At 40.5% G+C, this 19,331-nt stretch overlaps 1 protein-coding gene across 7 annotated transcripts in view; it reads right to left on the reverse strand.

Moving 5' to 3' along the window:
- The window catches only part of CNOT1 (CCR4-NOT transcription complex subunit 1), a 108,157-nt gene that overhangs the window by 42,268 nt on the left and 46,558 nt on the right, over positions 1 to 19,331 (reverse strand). For all 7 annotated transcript variants that reach the window (XM_007993536.3, XM_038008393.2, XM_007993537.3 and 4 more), the window contains 6 exons: positions 18,680 to 18,850; positions 17,731 to 17,858; positions 15,386 to 15,626; positions 13,178 to 13,297; positions 11,726 to 11,848; positions 11,327 to 11,478 (listed from right to left, as the gene is read on the reverse strand). In XM_007993536.3, the coding sequence (XP_007991727.1) occupies positions 11,327 to 11,478; positions 11,726 to 11,848; positions 13,178 to 13,297; positions 15,386 to 15,626; positions 17,731 to 17,858; positions 18,680 to 18,850 (935 nt within the window). The remainder of the gene's footprint in view (positions 1 to 11,326; positions 11,479 to 11,725; positions 11,849 to 13,177; positions 13,298 to 15,385; positions 15,627 to 17,730; positions 17,859 to 18,679; positions 18,851 to 19,331) is intronic.

Raw genomic sequence — 19,331 nt, forward strand, 5'->3', positions numbered from 1 at the left:
TTTGTTACCAGTATACTGTATAATGCTCACACAAAGACAGAATTGCCTAATGACACATATCTCAGAAATGCATTCCTATTGTTACGCTATGCAGACCACAAAAAAGAAAAGGGAGCCTCACACTCCTAAAGGTATTGGTCTACTTATTTACTTGAGAAACAAGTAGAACATTAGTTTCTACAAAAATGCTCAAAATAATTAAAGGTATTTCAAATTTAAGGAAACAAGAGACCCTCTGAAGCTTCACTTACAAATGTATCTGCATTCCAAATACTCCACAACAATTAAAACTTCATAGAGATACCGTATCTCCATGTTGTCCCGTATCTCACCATAACAACGGGGACATACTGTATTAGCAAGGCTGTGGGGAAATAGATGCTGTAACACTGCTGGTTTTACAAAATAGAAAAATCCCTATGGAGGAAAATTTTGCAGTACCTAACACAATCGCACATGAATTTACCTATTATTCTGACACATCCACTTCTAGTAGTCCAATTACACATTGGTAAAAATGATGGATGCAAAACACCGCTCACTACAACACTATATGTGATACAAAGAGAGAAAACAAAGTGAATTTTCATCAGTAGGAGACTGGTTGACTAAAGTACACAATACTCATTCAATGGAGTATTATGCAGCAATTAAAAGAAACAAGGAAGCTCTCTAATTGTATGGAGTGAACTCTAGGATATAAGATCAAGAAGCAAGTTGTATATTATCTCTTCTACAGTGAAGGATAAATATACAAATGAGTATGTATTTGTTTTTAATATAAGATAATGCAAAATAATTAATGACAGTGGCTAACTACAGGAGAAAAGGAGAACAAGGTAGAGGTATCAGATTTCAAAGTAAGATTTCTCCAAATGTATCTTGCTTTAGAGTTTTGACTTTAAAACCACATCTATGTTTTACCCATCACGAAAACAAATGCAAGCAAACAAACCATTAAATTAAAAAGAAACTGTTCCAAAAAGACCAATGCCACGGGTCAGAAAAACAGGCTACCAAGCAGTAGATGGTAATTATATTATACTACATTGAATCCAAATGCCTTCAACTGTGTAAGCCACACTAATATTTTATGTCTTATGGAAAAACAAAAAAAGTAATTCCACCAATTATAATATAAGGCACATCACCAATGAGACACATCATTTCAGAAATTAGTTAAAGTAGGAAGAAAAATAAAATAGGCACTTTAGAACAAACTATAGTAAATTAAAATATTCACCTTTATTTTTTAGGGATAAATTCTTATTTCTGACACAGTTTCAAACTTAGAAGTGGCAAGAATTGGCCAGGCGCAGTGGATCACCTGTGGTCAGGAGTTCAAGACCAGCCTGACCAACATGCTGAAACCCCCTCTCTACTAAAAATGCAAAAAAATTAATTAGCTGGGCATGGTGGCATGCACCTGTAATCCCAACTACTCAGAGGGCTAAGGCAGGAGAATAGCTTGAACCTGGGAGGCGGATGTAGTAGTGAGCCAAGATGGCGCCATTGCACCCCAGCTTGGGCAACAAGAGAAAAACTCCATCTCAAAAAAATAAATAAATAATAATAAAAGAAGTGGCAAGAATATTACAATTAACTCCCACAAATGCTTTTCATGCCAAGGGTATACATTTGCCCTATTAATCTAACCATCCTTTCTATACTTTTTGTCCTGCAGCATTGGTTTGGATATATCATGAATTTATCCCTAAATGCTTCACTACATGTTTTCTTCTTTTTTTGAGACAGGGTCTCACTGTCGCACAGGCAGCAATGCAGTGGTGCAATTACGGTTCACTGTAGCCTCTGCCTCCTGAGTTCAGATGATCCTCCAACCTCAGCCTCCCCAGTTGCTGGGATTCCACACATACAGACCACGCCCAGCTAATTTTTAAATGTTTTTTTTCAGAGACGGGGTTTTGCGACGTTGCCCAGGCTGGTCTCAAACTCCTAAGCTCAAGCAATTTGCCCACCTCAGTCTCCTGAAGTGCTGGGGTTTACAGGTGTGAGCCACCATTCTCAGCCTTCACTATATATTTTCTATAAGAAAAACATTTTCCTACATAGCCATGTAAAATCAAACATCAGAAGCTTAACAATGATAAAATAAATAGGCCATGTTCACATTATACCAACTATTCCCACAATGCTCTTTGAAGCTATTTTTCCCTTGGAACAGGATCCATTCCATTGCATTAAGTTGTCACCTCTCTTCAGGTCATTTAATCTGAAAGATTTTCTTAGCCTTTACGTGTCCTTCTTTATTCTTTTAAGTACAAGTCAGGGTCAAGTGTAATGGTTCACACCCGTCATCCCAGCACTTTCAGAGGCAGAGGCAGGTGGATCACTTCAGGTCAGGAGTTCAAGAGCAGCCTGGCCAACATGGCAAAACCCCATCTCTACCAAAACTACAAAAAATTAGCCAGGTGTGGTGGTGTGCGCCTGTAGTCCCAGCTGCTCAGGAGGTTGAGGGAATCGCTTGAACCCAGGAAGCAGGGGTTGCAGTGAGCCAAGTTCGCAACTGCATTCCAGCCTGGGCAAGAGAGCAAGACCCTGCCTCAAAAAAAAAAGGGGGAAAAGTACAAGTCAGTTGTTTTGTAGAATGTCCCTTGATTTGTCTGATATTCTAAATTCAAATTAGGTATCACAACCTTACGGCATAAATTACCTTGAATTCTTCTCAGTGCATTCTATGAAACACATGATGTAGTTTTCAGATGGTGATCACTTTGATCAACAGATTAACATGGTATCTGACAGGTTTCTCCACTGAAGTTGTTTTCCCCCTTTGTAATTACAATGTAATTCGTGGAGAGATATTTTCAAACTACATAATTATCCTGCTCTTCAAACATATACCCATTACTATTAGCACACATTAACAATTACAACTCCATCATAATTAACTTCTGTATTTATTAGTTGAAATAACTTTCCTTCTCTGGCATTTATTATCATCAGTATGGACTCAGAATACTTTGGATACATTATCTTATTAAATTTTTCAACAAGTACTGCTAATAGATCAATTAAAGAAATTAATTGAAACCCAAAAGTTAGGTAAACTGCCTTACAATAAAAACATTCTGTGCAATTTTAACAAGCAATTAACTTTGCAGAATATTCCACTGCAGATGGATTAAAATGTATAAAAGTAAAAGGCTACATTTTAGAACTTGAAACTGCAGAACATTTAGAGTTTATAGAGCAGAGTGCTTTGGAATGAATAATTATGTCTTGTACAAGGCAGTCTTGTGCACTGTGGAATGTTTGTAGACAGTATCATTGGTTTCTTTTATTATTTTATTTTTGAGACAGAGTTTCACTCTTGTTGCCCAGGCAGGAGTGCAATGGCAAGATCTTGGCTCACCCCAACCTCTGCCTCTGCCGGTTGAAGCGATTCTCTTGCCTCAGCCTCCCGAGTAGCTGGGATTTCAGGCATGCGCCACCACGCCCGGCTAATTTTTAGTAAAGACGGGGTTTCTCCATGTTTATTAGGCTGGTCTTGAGCTCCCAACCTCAGGTGATCCACCCTCGGCCTCCCAAAGTGCTGGGATTACAGGTGTGAGCCACTGCGCCCAGCCTAGTATCATTGGTTTCTACGCTACTAAGTGTTAGAGGCACGTTTCTCTCTAATTATGACAAAAAGACCATCAGGCCAGGCATGGTGGCATGCATCTATAGGACCACCTATTCACAAGGCTCAGGCAGGAAGACTAAGCCAGGAGTTCAAGGTTGCACTGAGCTATGATTGTGCCTGTTGAACTTCAGGCTGTTCAACAACACAGTTCAAAAGACCTCAAGGGGGGGAAAAAAAAAAAAAAAAAAGACTGAGCATAGGTGGCTTATGCCAATAATCCCAGGACTTTAGGATGCAGAGAGGATTGTTTGAGCCCGTGAGTGCGCCATGATCACATCACTACACTCTAGTCTGGGTAACGGAGGGAGACTATTCAAACAACAACAAAAAGAAATAATGCTGGCCGGGTGTGGTGGCTCATACCTGTAATCCCAGCACAGGAGGAGTGCCTCAGCTCAGGAGGCTGAGACCATCCTGAGCAACATGGTGAAGCTCCATTTAAAAAAAAAAAAAAAAAAAGGCAAGGATGGTGGTATTTGCCTGTAATCCCAGCTAATCGGAGGCAACAGAGCAAGACATCGTCTCAAAAAGAAGAAAAAAAAAATACATTCTCACAAGGCAAAACGATAGGGTATGGGCTGACTTCCTCTCCTTCATAAAAGCAACTACAAAAGTATCTGAATCAACTTTTTCAGAACTTTGGAAATTAATCAAAGGCTTATAAACAAGTAGGAAACGTTTATTCAAGAGACTATCAAGCTTTCTAGCATATTAATTTACCCTATTATTCCCATCTCCAGCTACACAGCAAGCTTAGAAGCTGACAGCTCTCAATCACAATGAAAACCAGAAGCCTGAGAAGTGAGTCAAAACAGGGTTAAAACATCAAAGCCTCCTTCTCAGTGAACTGTCATGATTTCACCTGTATAGGGAGTCTGTGTGAGAACACTATGACAAGGTTGGATTTATTTGATCTAAAAACTGACCCAAACAAAAACCTTTTCTGCATGAGGTGTTTGCAAAAAACATTTGAAAGTAATTGTCTGAAACTGACTGCCTGTCCAAGATGGAAGACTATCACAGTTGGAGCAAACCACAGGCTAACTAAAAATCTGTAAAGAAGGCCAGGCACGGTGGTTCACACCTGTAATCCCACCACTTTGGGAGGCGGGCGAACCATCTGAGGTTGGGAGTTCGAGACCAGCCTAATCAACATAAGAAACCGCCTCTACTAAAAGAAATACAAAATTAGCTGGGCGTAATGGTGCGTGCTTGCAATCCTAGCTACTTGGGAGGCTGAGGCAGGAGAACAGCTTGAACCCAGGAGGCGGAGGTTGCGTGAGCCCAGATTGCACCACTGCACTCCAGTCTGGGCAACAAGAGCGAAATTTCATCTCGGGAAAAAAAAAAAAATCTGTAAAAAACTTTGGGCCGGGTGCGGTGACTCAAGCCTGTAATCCCAGCACTCTGGGAGGCCGAGGCAGGCAGATCACGAGGTCAAGAGATCGAGACCATCCTGGCCAACATGGTGAAACTCCGTCTCTACTAAAAATACAAAAATTAGCCAGGCGTGGTGGTGTGCACCTGTAATCCCAGCTACTCGGGAGGCTGAGGCAGGAGAATCGCTTGAACCCGGGAGGTGGAGGTTGTAGTGAGCCGAGATCGTGCCACTGCTCTCCATCCTGGTCAACAGAGTGAGACTCTGTCTCAATTAAAAAAAAAAAAGAAAAAAGAGAGAGGAAAAAAAAAACTTTGGAACTAAAGACTAAGGTGGCTGTGAACTGCCTGGCTTAGTGCTGAAAGTCAGCCCCAAAGAACATCTAAGACTCTCCCAGAGCAAAAACTAATTATTGATTCCCAAGATTAGGTTTAAGAAAATCTCTGTCAATCTTAGCTGACAACAAGGCTAACCAAGCAGGAACTTCAGTAGCCAACTATTATAAAGAAGAGAATTAGTTTAGCAAAGTCACTAAACAGGAAAAGGGCAATAACGAACAATACACTCTGCTGAAGAGGGAAGATCTGATTTCAGGAAATGCCATATTATTTAAAGTTGTCTGTTTTCAACAAAAAAAATTACAAGACCTGTAAAGAAATAAAAGGGTGTCCCACACGAAGGGCTGGAAAGCTATCAGCAGAAATGATCCTTGAGGAAGCACAGCTGTTGGCCTTACTAGACAAGGAATTCAAATCGGTTACCTTAAATAGGTTCAGAGAACACATTTATTTGCATTTTATTTATTTTATTTTTATTTTATTTTATTTTATTTATTTTTGAGACAGAGTCTTACTCTGTTGCCCAGGCTGCAGTGCAGTGGCACAAACTTGGCTCACTGCAACCTCTGCCTCCTGGGTTCAACCAATTCTCCTGCCTCAGCCTCCCAAATAGCTGGGACTACAGTCGCCTGTCACTACACCTGGCTAATTTTTGCATTTTTAGTGAATATGGGGTTTTGCCATGTTGGTCAGGCTGGTCTTAAACTCCTGATCTCAGGTGATCCAGCCCTTCCAAAGGGCTGCTGGGATTACAGGCTGAAGCCACAACACCCAGCCACTACTGAACACATTTAAAGGAAAGTATATGAAAAGAACTGAAGGAAAGCATAAGAATATTATCTCAAAAAGCATGTCCATAGAAATTAGCAAAAAAAAAAAAAAAAAAAAAAAAGGCCAAGAACCACACAGAAATTCGTTTTTTCCCGTCAGACACTACACTCTACAACGTACCAAACAGAAAAAATACAGTAACTGTAATAAAGTTTCACTAACCACGTGTCCCACCATACATTCAAGCAGACAAAAGAGTTCATTTGAAGATGGATCAATTAAAATTATCTAGACTGAGAAAATGGGGAAAAAAAAAAAAAAAAAACGGTGTGGGAGGGGCTGAGAACGCAAGAGACATGTGGAGCACCACTGAGTGTACCACCACAAACATAAAGGGAGTACAAAGAGAGAAGAAAAAGGTACAGAAAGATTTGTAGAAATAATGACTGAAAACCCCATAAGTTTTATAAAAAACATTAATCTAGACATCCAAGAAATTCAATAAATTCTAAGTAGAATAAACTCAAAGAGATTCACACCTACAACAACATAATCAAGCTGATGAAAGAAAAAAGACAAGGAGAGTATCTTACCAGCAGCAAGACAGAAGCAACTCATCACATACAATACTCAATAAATTAACAGCTGATGTCTCATCAGAAACCATGGAGGACAGAAAGCAGTGAGGGAGCATATTCAAAATGTTCAAAGAAAAGGAATGCCAACCAGGAATCCTTCATCTGGCAAAGCTATCCCCAAAGATACAGGAGGAATTAGGATATTCCCTAGATAACAAAAAGAGGTAATTCATTGCTAGTAGTCCTGCTGAAACAAGAAAAATTCAAGAATCCTGGCTGAAATGAAAAGACAATGAACACTGACCTGAATCTGTATGAAAAAATACTGGCAAAGATACACAGGTAAATATGAAGGACAGTATGAATCTTCTAATTAAAGAACAACCGGGCTGGGTGCAGTGGCTCATTGCTGTAATCCAAACACTTTGGGAAGCTAAAACGGGAGATCAGTTTGAGCCCAGAGGTTCGAGACCAGACTGGGCAACATACTGAGACCTCAACCTTACAAAAAATAAAAAAATTTATCAGGTGTGGTGGCACATGTTTGTGGTCCCAGCTACCTGGGAGGATTGCTTTGAGTCTGGAGGGCTGAGGCTGCACTGAGCTGTGATCGTGTCCTGCGTGGGCAACAGAATGAAACCCTGCCTCAAAAAAATAAATGCATGAATTATAAACCTTTTGGTGACCATATAATGTATAAAGGTATAATTTGTATGACAATAATGGCAAAAATCAAGGCGAAGGGGACGAAGCCATACTAAAGGAAAATTTTGGATCCTACTGAAACTAAAAGATTAGAATAAGTTAAAATGTTAGTTTTAATACCCAAGGCAGCCACTAAGAAACAAAACAAAAAATAAAGTCAAAGAAACAAAGGAGTTAAGATGGTACGCTACAAAATATTTATTTAACAGTAAGACAGGCAATAATAGAAGAACAGAGGGACAAAGGTGACAAGAGATAGAAAGATTAACAGCAAAAGAGTCCTACATTGTCAATAAATATATTAAATGCAAGACAGGCAGAATGTAGTAAACACACACACAAATTCACAAACACACTCCAACCATACCTTCTCTAAAAGAGACCTGCTTCAGATTAAGACACATATAGCTTGAGGAAACAAAAACAAAAACAAAACAAAGATATACCAAGCAAACCACTATAGATAACTATAATGGTTATACTAGTATCACACAAAACAAACGTTTAAGAAAAAAACTGTTAATAGAGACAAAGACATTTTACAATAAGGGTCAATCCATCAGAAATATGTAACCATTAAGGCTGGGCATGGTGGCTCATGACTGTAATCCCACCACTTTGGGAGGCCAAGGCGGGTAGATCACCTGAGGTCAGGAGTTCAAGGGCACCCTAGGAAACATGGTGAAACTCCATCTCTACTAAAAGTACAAAAAAAAAAATTAGCTGGGCATGGTGGCTCATGCCTGTAGTCCCAGCTACTCAGGAGGCTGAGGCAGGAGAATCAACGAAACGTAGGAGGAGGAGGTTGCAGTGAGACAAGACAGTGCTACCACACTGCAGCCAGGGCGACAGAGCGAGACACAAGACTCCATCTCAAAAATAATAATAAAATAAAGAAGTATGTAACAATTACAAAAACATATACTTAAAAACAAAGCCCCAAACACATGAAGGAAAAACGGACAAAACTGAAGGGAGAAAAAGACGGTCAAAAAAATAACAGGAGGCCGGGCACAGTGGCTCACACCTGTAATCCCAGCACTTTGGGAAGCTGAGGCGAGTGGATCACTTGAAGTCAGGAGTTTGAGACCAGTCAGGCCAATATGGTGAAATCCCATCTCTACTAAAAATTTAAAAATCATCTGCGTGTGGTGGTGAGCACCCGTAATCCCAGCTACTCAGGAGGCTGAGGCACAAGAATCACTTGAACCTAGGAGGCGGAGGTTGCTGTGAACCAAGATCACACCACTGCACTCCAGCCTGGGGGACAGAGCCAGACTCTGTCTCAAAAAAGTAAAAAAAATTTAAAAAAAAAAAAAAAATTGAGCCGGGCATGGTGGCTCACACCTGTAATTCCAGCACTTTGGGACTCCAAGGTGGGCGGATCACCTGAGGTCAGGAGTTTGAGACCTGCCTGACCAATATGGAAAAACCCCGTCCCTACTAAATATACAAAATTAGCTGGGCTTGGTGGCGCATGCCTGTAATCCCAGCTACTCAGGAGGCTGAGGCAGGAGAATTGCTTGAACCCAGGAGGTGGAGGTTGCAGTGAGCCGAGATCAACGCCACTGCACTCCAGCCTGGGCAACAAGAGCAAAACTCCATCTCAAAAAAAAAGAAAAAAATTGAATACTTCTATACTCCACTTTCAGTAACAGATGGATCTACAAAGATAGGCCAGGTGCAGAAGGTCATGCCTATAATCAATTGAAGCACTTTTGGAGGCCAAAGTGGTAGGACGCCTTGAGCCCAGGAGTTCAACACTAGCCTGGGCAAGACAGTGAAATCCTGTCTCTACAAAAAATAAAAAATCAGCTGGGCATGGTGGTGCGTACCTGTAATGCCAGCTACTCTGAAGTTTGAGCGGGGGAGGTGGAGGTTGCAGTGAGCCATGATCATGCCACTGTACTCCAGCCTGGGGGACATAGAGACACACAAAAATTAAGTTAACGCTAGGCATGGTGGCTCACGCCTGTAATCCCAGCACTTTGAGAGGTCAAGGCGGGCAGATCACTAGAGGTCAGGAGTTTGAGACCAGCCTGGCCAACATGGTGAAACCTGATCTCTACTAAAAATACAAAAATTAATTGGGAGGGGTGGTGTATCCCTATAGTCCAAGCTATTTGGGAGGCTGAGGCAGGAGAATCACTTAATCCTGCGAGGCAGAAGTTGTAGTGAGCCAGGATCGCACCACTGCACTCCAGCCTGGGCGAGAGAGCAACTCTGTCTCCAAAAAAAAAAATTAAGTTAAATAAATACTTAATAAATTTAACAAAATCAATGCAAGATGTACACTGAAATGAAAAAATATCATTGAAAAAAATTAAAGAGGCCGGGCGTGGTGGCTCACACATGTAATCCCAGCACTTTGGGAGGCTGAGGCAGATCACTTGACCTCAGGAGTTTGAAACCAGCCTGGCCAACATGGCAAAACCCTGTCTCTACTAAAAATACAAGAACTAGATGCGTGTGGTGGTGCACACTTGTAATCCCAGCTACTCGGCAGGCTGACGCAGGAGAATCACTTGAACCCGGGAGGCGGAGGTTGCAGTGAGCCGAAATCGCACCAATGCACTCCAGCCCGGGTGACAAGAGTGAAACAACATCTCAAAAAAAAAAAAAAAAAAAAAAAATTAAAGACCTAAATAAGTAGAAAAACATCCCAGATTCATGGATTAAAAAGACATTATTATTAAGATGGCAGTACTTACGAAAATGAGCTAAATATTCAACATAATACTCTCAACATTCCCAGTAGGCTGTTTTGCAAATTTTTTGCAAAAATTGACTAGCTGATCTTTTTTTTTTTTTTGATACGGAGTCTCACTCTGTCGCCCAGGCTGGAGTGCAGCGGTGGGATCTCGGCTCACTGTAAGCTCTGCCTCCCGGGTTCACGCCATTCTCCTGCCTCAGTCTCCCCAGAAGTTGGGACAACAGGTGCCTGCCGCCACGCGTGGCTAATTTTTTTGTATTTTTAGTAGAGACGGGGTTTCACTGTGTTAGCCAGGATGGTCTTGATCTCCTGATCTTGTGATTCACCCACCTCGGCCTCCCAAAGTGTTGGGATTACAAGCGTGAGCCACCATGCCCAGGCTTGAGTAGCTGATTTTAAAATTTCTAGGAAAATTCAAGGAACCCAGAAGAGCTGCAACAATCTTAAAAAAGAACAAAGCTGGGAAATTCATAATCCCCAATTTCAAAACTTACTGAAAATCTATTGTGATCAAGACTGTGGAACTGGCCTAAGAGACACAGATCAACAGAATTAAGAAACCAAAAACAGCCCAGGTGTGGTGACTCGCACCTGTAATCCCAGCACTTTGGGAGGCTGAGGCAGGAGGATCACTTGAGCCCAGGAGTTTGAGATCAGCTCGGGCAACATACTGAGACCTCATCTCTTAAAAAAAAAAACAGAAGAAGAAGAAGATGATTTAAACAGCTGAGGGGTGGCATGTGCCTGTGGTCCCAGGTACTTGGGAGGCTGAGGTAGGAGGATCGCTTAATACAGGAGTTTGAGGTTGCAGTGAGCTATGATTGCACCACTGTACTCCAGCCTAGTTGACAGCAAGACCTTGCCACTTAAAAGAGAGAGACCACAAACAAACCCATGCACTACGGGCAATTGCTCTGAGATAATTCAAAAGGGAAAGTAGTGGTCTCAACAAATGCTGCTGAAACAACTGGATATTCACATGCAAAAGATGAATTTGGACCTCTATCTCACACCAGATATAAAACCTTAACTCAAACGGATCTAGTATGTATCATAAATAGTATAGGACTTTGGACTTAAAAAACATTGGACCATCTTAAACTGCTGTAACTTTCACTGAACCTCTTCTTCCAAAAATCTACAATTATTCATATAATCCAATTCGAAGAGAGTCATATTCATCCATGTACTTCTTACCCCGCACAAGCTTGCAGACAGGCCAACATTGTCGCCAGAGTTTCTGGAGGAAGTTGAGCACTTTTGGGTTGGTCTTTTTCTGGGGCAAGTCCACCCAAAATAGAAGGACATCGTCTCTTTAAAAAAGTCATACACGCCTGGATAAAAGGCTCCTGAGGAAGAGAAAAGTCTCTCAGTGTATTTAAAATTGATATTAAATGTTTTTGGATTAAAGATAACTACCAAGCACTATAACTAAAATCCAAAATATATAACATCTGCATTGCCACTTCAAAAAGTTGCTTCTTTTAAATTTTTCTACTTTTAGTTTATTACTGCTGCACAAATTTTGAAACTTGTACTTTAGTCATTTTACCACCAAAATTTAAGAGGAAAAATAAATGAACAAATCCTGCTTACCCCATGCTCTCGAATTTTATCTGTGAGCCACTTATCAAGTTTGAGGTATTCACGACGTGAAGCAAGTGCAGCAAGGTCAATAACAAAGGCAAATGGAGTACCATTTAGCAGCATTGACAAGGCCTAAAGGACAAAGCATATTAGAAAATGCAAGTGGAGCAATTAAGAAACTATCTCTGTCTCACATTCTGTTTCTTGCTTTCCACAAAGTTTCAAATAAAACACACTGCTAATACTTCCTTGGTCACAATTTAAACAGCTTAGCACAATTCGGTGGTAACATTAGTCATTATTTTCTAAAATAATGATCACATTTTAAAGGTGAATACATGACACTACCTTCCAAACAAACTTTACCGTACTTTTTAAAATAACTAAACCTAGAGCAGAATAAGACTCAAAGCATGAATAATTATCCCTACCCATTTTTCAAAATCTAAACACAGGTTTAAGCACAACTACATCACCAGTACATTAATGCACCTAGTGATTAATAATATAGAGTCTAGGCTGTGCATGGTGGCTCACAACTATAATCCTAGAACTTTGGGAGGCCAAGGCGGGTGGATCACCTGAGGTCAGGGGTTCAAGACCAGCCTGGCCAACATAGTGAAACCCTGTCTCTACTAAAAATACAAAAATTAGCCAGGCATGGTGGCAGACACCTGTAGTCCCAGCTACTTGGGAGGCTGAGGCAGGAGAATCACTTGAACCCGGGAGGCAGAGGTTGCAGTGAGCCAAGAGGCGCCACGACACTCCAGCCTGGGTGACAGAGTAAGTTTCCATCTCGAAAAAAAAAAAGACACAGAGTAATTCATCAAAAGATCCTGTTGATTCTCAGAGAGTTGCTTAAGGGAAAAAACATGCCTAGTTTCTCCAAAAACTGCATCTAATATAACTTATGAGAAAAGCTCATTTTTCACTATAGAACAGCTTTACAATATATGGAAGACCAATCAAAAACACTTTTATCTACCTAAAGTCACTCTCCTTCCTATCCTTTTCAAGAAACTTCTAAATCTCAACTCATTCTAGGAGCTAGTTACATGTGAATTATTCCTAGAGCATATTTGTTACATAAGCATTTACTTTTTTTCCTTTTTTTCTTCTTTTTTTTGAGATGGAGACTTGCGCTCTATCGCCCAAGCTGGAGTGCAGTGGCGCGATCTTGGCTCACCACAACCTACGCCTCCCAGGTTCAAGCGATTCTCCTGCCTCAGCCTCCCGAGTAGCTGGGATTACAGGCGTGCACCACCACGCCCGGCTAATTTTTCTGTTTTTAGTTGAGATGGTGTTTCACCAAGTTTTGGTAAGGCTGGTCTCGAACTCCTGACCTCGTGGATCCGCCCACCTCGGCCTCCCAAAGTGCTGGGATTATAGGATTGAGCCGCCGCGCCGCCTTTATTTCTCATTAGTAAATAAATTGGTGTCACTCTGTCCTGCTGAACTCACCTTCAAGTCCTGGGCCACATCAAGTATTCGAGACAATTTGGCCTGATCATACTGCTCCCCTCTCATGTACCATTCTGCCATTGCATGCATGATAAGTTGGCGAATTGAGGGAGACTGTCCCTAAGAAGGGGAAGAAAGATTAAACAGATATACCGCTAAACACTGTGATAGATATTATTACAAATGTCCAGTTAATTTTACTAGAACTTGTATAAAAATCAGGTGTACCTGTGCTGACATTACATTCAGGCCTCAAACTATGCAATTACCATGATATTCTTTATGGGAAAGCCAAGTTACCTCTACATATTCCAAATAAAGCCTGTTCCTAAACTTGGGTCATGCAGTCATTCATCAAACTTATCTGTCCTATATTAAGTCTGGCTATCATTTTCAAAAATAAAATGTGAACTAGATTATGTGAACATGAGGTTACATAAAGTTTATATAATTACTTAAAATGCAAATTACTGGTATATGAATAAAAACAAAACAGTTTGAGGTAACTATTTCTCATGTTGCACAGTATAGTGTTGGATGTATCACTACTTCTGGGAATGGCACCTGTACACGCATTCTAAATCTTATTTCCACAAACAAGAATCTGATTTTTTTTTATTCTATTTCTTTTTTTTTACTGGCAGGTAGACTGGTTTTCAGAAATAACCATGAATGATGCAAATAGCTGGAACTCAGTGAGTATTTATCATAGAAGCAACAGCAAGATCATTACTATTGCTATGTCCAAGTAATATCCCAGTTAATTGTCCTAGAGTGGCAGATGGTCTGCTAGAACAAGTATTCAATCACAAGTGAGGAGATGCAGCTTGTTTACCAGCCCTTTCTACCTCACAGCTTTGGTGAGAAAGGAATGAAGACCATCTGGACTGCAAATGCTTGGTTAAATGTTTATCATGCATTTTGTAAACTGTTAAGTTTACAATGTTAATTGAGTCTCTAGGAAAGGAGGAGAAACTAACTTGAATGACCTAGAACTAAGGCTATCATTTTTCACTTACAATAAAGAGCCTTATTTCATTACTTTGTAAAAAGCACTTGTATATAATATAAACTATTACAAGAATGGGTAAAGGATAAAAAGTAACTAAAAAGGACACCTGAGGTAAAGGCAAAGAAAAATTTTTTTTTCTACATGTATCATATAATGTAGGATATTAGCTTGGGAAACTTGGCAAGACTCTGTCTCTACAAAAATCCAAAAAATTAACTGGGTATGGTGGCATGTGCCTGTGGTCCCATCTACTCAGGATGGCTGAGGCAGGATGACTGACTGAGCCCAGGAGGTTGAGGCTGCAGTGAGACATGGTTGCACCACTGTACTCCAGCCTAAGTGACAGGGCAAGATCCTCTCTCCAAAAAAAAAAAAAAAGTAGGGGAGGGAAAAAAATCAGTGGACAAAAGAATACTTACTTGCCAAACACATTCTACAAAATTAGAGGTGAAAAGCACAGGGGCTTGAAAGGCATTTCAGCACAAACTGAAATAAAATGTAAATGTTGGATTTAGATAAATTAGAAAAGAATGCTAATTAAATTGATCTGTGATCTTCTTTCATTTCCCGTGAAAATATGACATCAGTACCTTCTGCCTCCATTATAGATGTTTAAGTTCCTTAGTATAAAAAGAAAAGGGATGCCCCAGCAATACAGACCTTTCTTACTACTGAAATTATTAAATATTGGCCGGGTGTGGTGGCTCACGCCTGTAATCCCAGCACTTTGGGAGGCCGAGGTGGATGGATCATTTGAGGTCAGGAGTTCGAGACTATCCTGGCCAACATGGTGAAATCTCGCTTCTACCAAAAATACAAAAATTAGCCAGGCAAGGTGGTGCATGCCTGTAATCCCAGCTCCCCAGGAGGCTGAGGCAGGAGAATCACTTGAACCCAAGAGATGGAGGTTGCAGTGAGCCAGACTGCACTCCCGCCTGGGCGACAGAGCAAGACACCATCTCAAAAAAAAAAAAAAAAAGGAAAGAAAATATTATTTTGCCTCCTTGCTTTTCAGATCTTATATTTTATTCCTCACATGATTCTAACAGATAAAACAAGTTTTATGACAGTATGACTTCTAAAGTCATAATAATTCAGAGATGTTAAAAAAAAAAATTTCTCTGGTTGAGCTTCCTCAACACTCTGAAAGTCAATTATTCAGATGAAAAAATGGTAAGCACAAGGTCACATCTTACCTGCCCATGCCATGCATAGTGCAAAATAATAGCTGAGTTAGGATGGTTTCCAAGGAAAATTGGCATCAGAGTGGAGATAAGTTCATGGCGCAAGGTATGCCAAGAGGTGTTAATTTGTAGTAAGGCCAATACCAGCATGTCTGGACAGTGTTTGATAGGGAAGCTGAAGAGCTGTTTGACTTGCTCATACTGCCCAACCTCTGCAAGCCTCAGCAGAGATTCAATCAAATCCAAGCTCTTCCTAACGAGAAAGGAAGAAACATGCTTTATCAATGAACATCCAAGTATACAGATTAATTTTCAAAATAAGTGATAACAGCTTGTAAGCACAAAACCAAGTTGGTGTCATGTTTTAATATTAGAAGTCTGAAGTCCACAGCACTCTCTTAAGAATTATTTTTGCCCCAAGAGGTTGAATGTGGTTGACTTTAACTGAGCCTAAAGATCTAACTCTATCCTCAGCCCATGAAAAACATGGGGATAGAGAATGAAGTAAATACCACAAGAAAACAAGAAAGAAAATAACATGGGGTAGACTAGAGAACAAATGCTGTATTTCTCTATCAAATCAATGGCAAAAAATAAATTTAAAAGAGAGAACAAAGATAGATTTACAGAATAAAAGAAACTATGGACTGTGTCTGGATTCTCAATCACAGAAAGATTAAAAGACATTTTTGAGCCAACTGGAGAACTTAAATGTAAATAACTAAGTATATTAAGGAACTGTTATTTGTTAAAGTGATAATGGTATTTAAGTTTTATAAAAATGGAAAGAGGCCTTTATCTGTTCAAATAAAATGAAGAAGAACTACTACTATATACATCAAAACTCATAAGGAAAAAAATAAGCAAGCTTACAAATCTAATGTTGGCTACCACCTAAGAAAAGGACACACCACCACCAAAAAAAGTAAAGACAATTATTTGATCAATAACAGAAACGTGTTCTGGGAGGGTATAGATAGAAAAAAATTGAAGATACATTATGAACTAGATCCTGTTGGGGAACAATTCAGGCCACGCTCTCTCCCTGTAGCCCTGTGTACTTCAACAATGATGAAAGTACTTGTACTATTCTTTCTTCACACATTCGCAGAGAGGAATGATGGGACAGAGTTCCAAGAGAAACCTGATCTAGACACTGGACCGGACTAAGATTTCACCTCGAAAATTTGAAACTGGAACTCAGAGAAACTAGATACTTTAGCTGAAAAGTATTAGATTCGGCCAGGTGCAGTAGCTCAAGCCTGCAATCCCAGCACTTGGAGAGACCGAGGTGGATGGATCACTTGACGTCAGGAGTTTAAGACCAGCCTGGCCAACATGGTAAAACCCCATCTCTAATAAAAATATAAAACTAGGCCAGGCAGGGTGGCTCACGCCTATAATCCCAGCACTTTGGGAGGCTGAGGTGGGCGGTTCACAAGATCAGATCGTGAGCATCCTGGCTAACACGGTGAAACCCCGTCTCTACTAAAAATACAAAAAAATTAGCCAGGTATGGTGGCGGATGCCTGTAGTCCCAGCTACTCGGAAGGGTGAGACAGGAGAATGGTGTGAACCTGGGAGACGGAGCTTGCAATGAGCCGAGATTGCACCACCACACTCCAGCCTGGGCAACGGAGCGAGACACCATCTCAATAAAAATATATATATATGCCGGGTGTGGTGGCTCACGCCTGTAATCTCAGCACTTTGGAAGGCTGAGGCGGGCAGATCATGAGGTCAGGAGATCGAGACCATCCTGGCTAACACTGTGAAACCCTGTCTCTATTAAAAATACAAAAAATTATCCGGGCGTGGTGGCCGGTGTCTGTAGTCCCAGCTACTCGGGAGGCTGAGGCAGGAGAATGGTGTGAACCTGGGAGGCAGGGCTTGCAGTGAGCCGAGATGGTGCCACTGCACTCCAGCCTGGGCGACAGAGCGAGACTCCATCCCAAAAATATAAAATAAATAAGAAAAGAAAAGAAAACTATTATATTTGACAGGTTGGGCACCTTGAGCAACTTACAAATCAAAAAAAAGGCATAAGCTCTACAGAGAAGAAATCGCAACATTAAGGGAGAAAGGAGGAAGTACAAACCTCTTTCCAACATTTGATACTTTCAGATTTGATGCTTTTAAAAGAACACCTAAGGACAGACCCTACAAGATATAACTAACGATAGGGACTGAAAAATAAGTTATCCAACAATCCCCTCTATAAATACTTAAGATAAGTAGGGTCACTAAAACTACTGCTTCATTTAAACCTGTTAACTATGTATTTGGCTTACTATTAACTTTATATTTCACAAAAGAAGAAGTAATCCTTTAAATGAAAGCTGAATCAAAGTGTTTACCATGTGGCAATTTCTCGATTGTCATCCTCTGGTGGTGCTTTCAGAATATCAGTGGCAACAGTATGACAGGGATAGTCAGCAAAACAGAAGATCTCTGGATTTATAAGGGAATGTTGAATGAAGGAGAGCTGCAATGAAAGAAAATGCTTACCACCATAAATGACTGTGAATGCTATAAAATCTGAAATGTTTTCATTAGGCTATTGTCAATCTTAAGGTTATTAGCATGGCAATTTCCCTTTTAAAATCTTAATTATGGCCAAGCGTGGTGGCTCACGTCTGTAATCCCAGCACTTTGGGAGGCTGAGGCGGGCGGATCACGAGGTCAGGAGATCGAGACCATCCTGGCTAACACGGTAAAACCCTGTCTCTACTAAAATTACAAAAAAAAAAATTAGTCAGGCGTGGTGGCGGGCGCCTGTAGTCCCAGCTACTCGGGAGGCTGAGGCAGGAGAATGGCATGAACCCGGGAGGCGGAGCTTGCAGTAAGCTTGTAGTGAGATTGCACCATTGCACTCCAGCCTGGGCGACAGAGCGAGACTCCCTCTCAAAAAAAAAAAAAAAAAAAAAAAAATTCTTAATTACTTGCCCTTTGAAAACCACACATAATTCAGACACATGAAAGGTGCACAATGAAACCCTGTGTGGATTCTCAATCATAACTGTTAGAAGACTTTTTTGAGCCAATTAGGGAAACTTAATGTTGCCTTGGAAACGAACACATCATTAAACTATTGGGAAAACACCTTGACAGTTACACCTTAAAGGAGTCTGACTAGTACTAAAACTATGATAATATTCCTTCAATACTTATGACAGTCCTTGCTTTTCTGTGCTATGTATAACAAATTCTATTTTACAAGAATATTTCAATCAACGGGTAGATGGCACTACATATAGAATAAGTCAAGTTGTATCCCCCTTCTATAGCTAAATACCACTCACTCACCTGGCCTTCAGCATGTTTCCAAGGTCTATATATGAGGTCTACTGGGAACACTTCCATACCCAAACCCCTCTGAATGCCATAAACCACATTATGAAGTCCTTTACTGTCACGAATTTGAAATCCAGGATGGTCCAGTTCATAAGTTACTTCCTTGAAATTCAAACTCGGATTCTAAAAAAGACCAAAGCAGTTTAAAATGTAATAAATGTGTGTATATTTTGATACATTGTCCAAAAGGTCATATTAAATCTGAAATTCAATTTAAATGTTCTACTTACAAAATTTTAAATGTGAATTTTAAGAAACCCATTCTTTTTTTTCTTTTTTGAAACAGAGTCTCACTCTGTCACTCAGGTTGGACTGCAGTGGCACGATTTCAGCTCATTGCAACCTCTGCCTCCTGGGTTCGAGAGATTCTCGTGCCTCAGCCTCCGAAGTAGCTGGGATTACAGAAGTACACCAACATGCCCAGGTAATTTTTTTTAATTTTAGTAGAGGCAAGTTTTTCGCCATGCTGGCCAGGATGGTATCAAACTCTTGGCCTCATGTGATCCACCTGCCTCGGCCTCCAAAGTGCTGGGATTACAGGAGTGAGCCACCACACCTGGCTTATTACACACACTACCTCTTAATATCTAAGTTCCATTCTAGG

The sequence above is a fragment of the Chlorocebus sabaeus genome, chromosome 5 (genome assembly GCF_047675955.1).
Source record: "Chlorocebus sabaeus isolate Y175 chromosome 5, mChlSab1.0.hap1, whole genome shotgun sequence".
In the NCBI taxonomy this organism is placed as follows: Eukaryota; Metazoa; Chordata; class Mammalia; order Primates; family Cercopithecidae; genus Chlorocebus; species Chlorocebus sabaeus.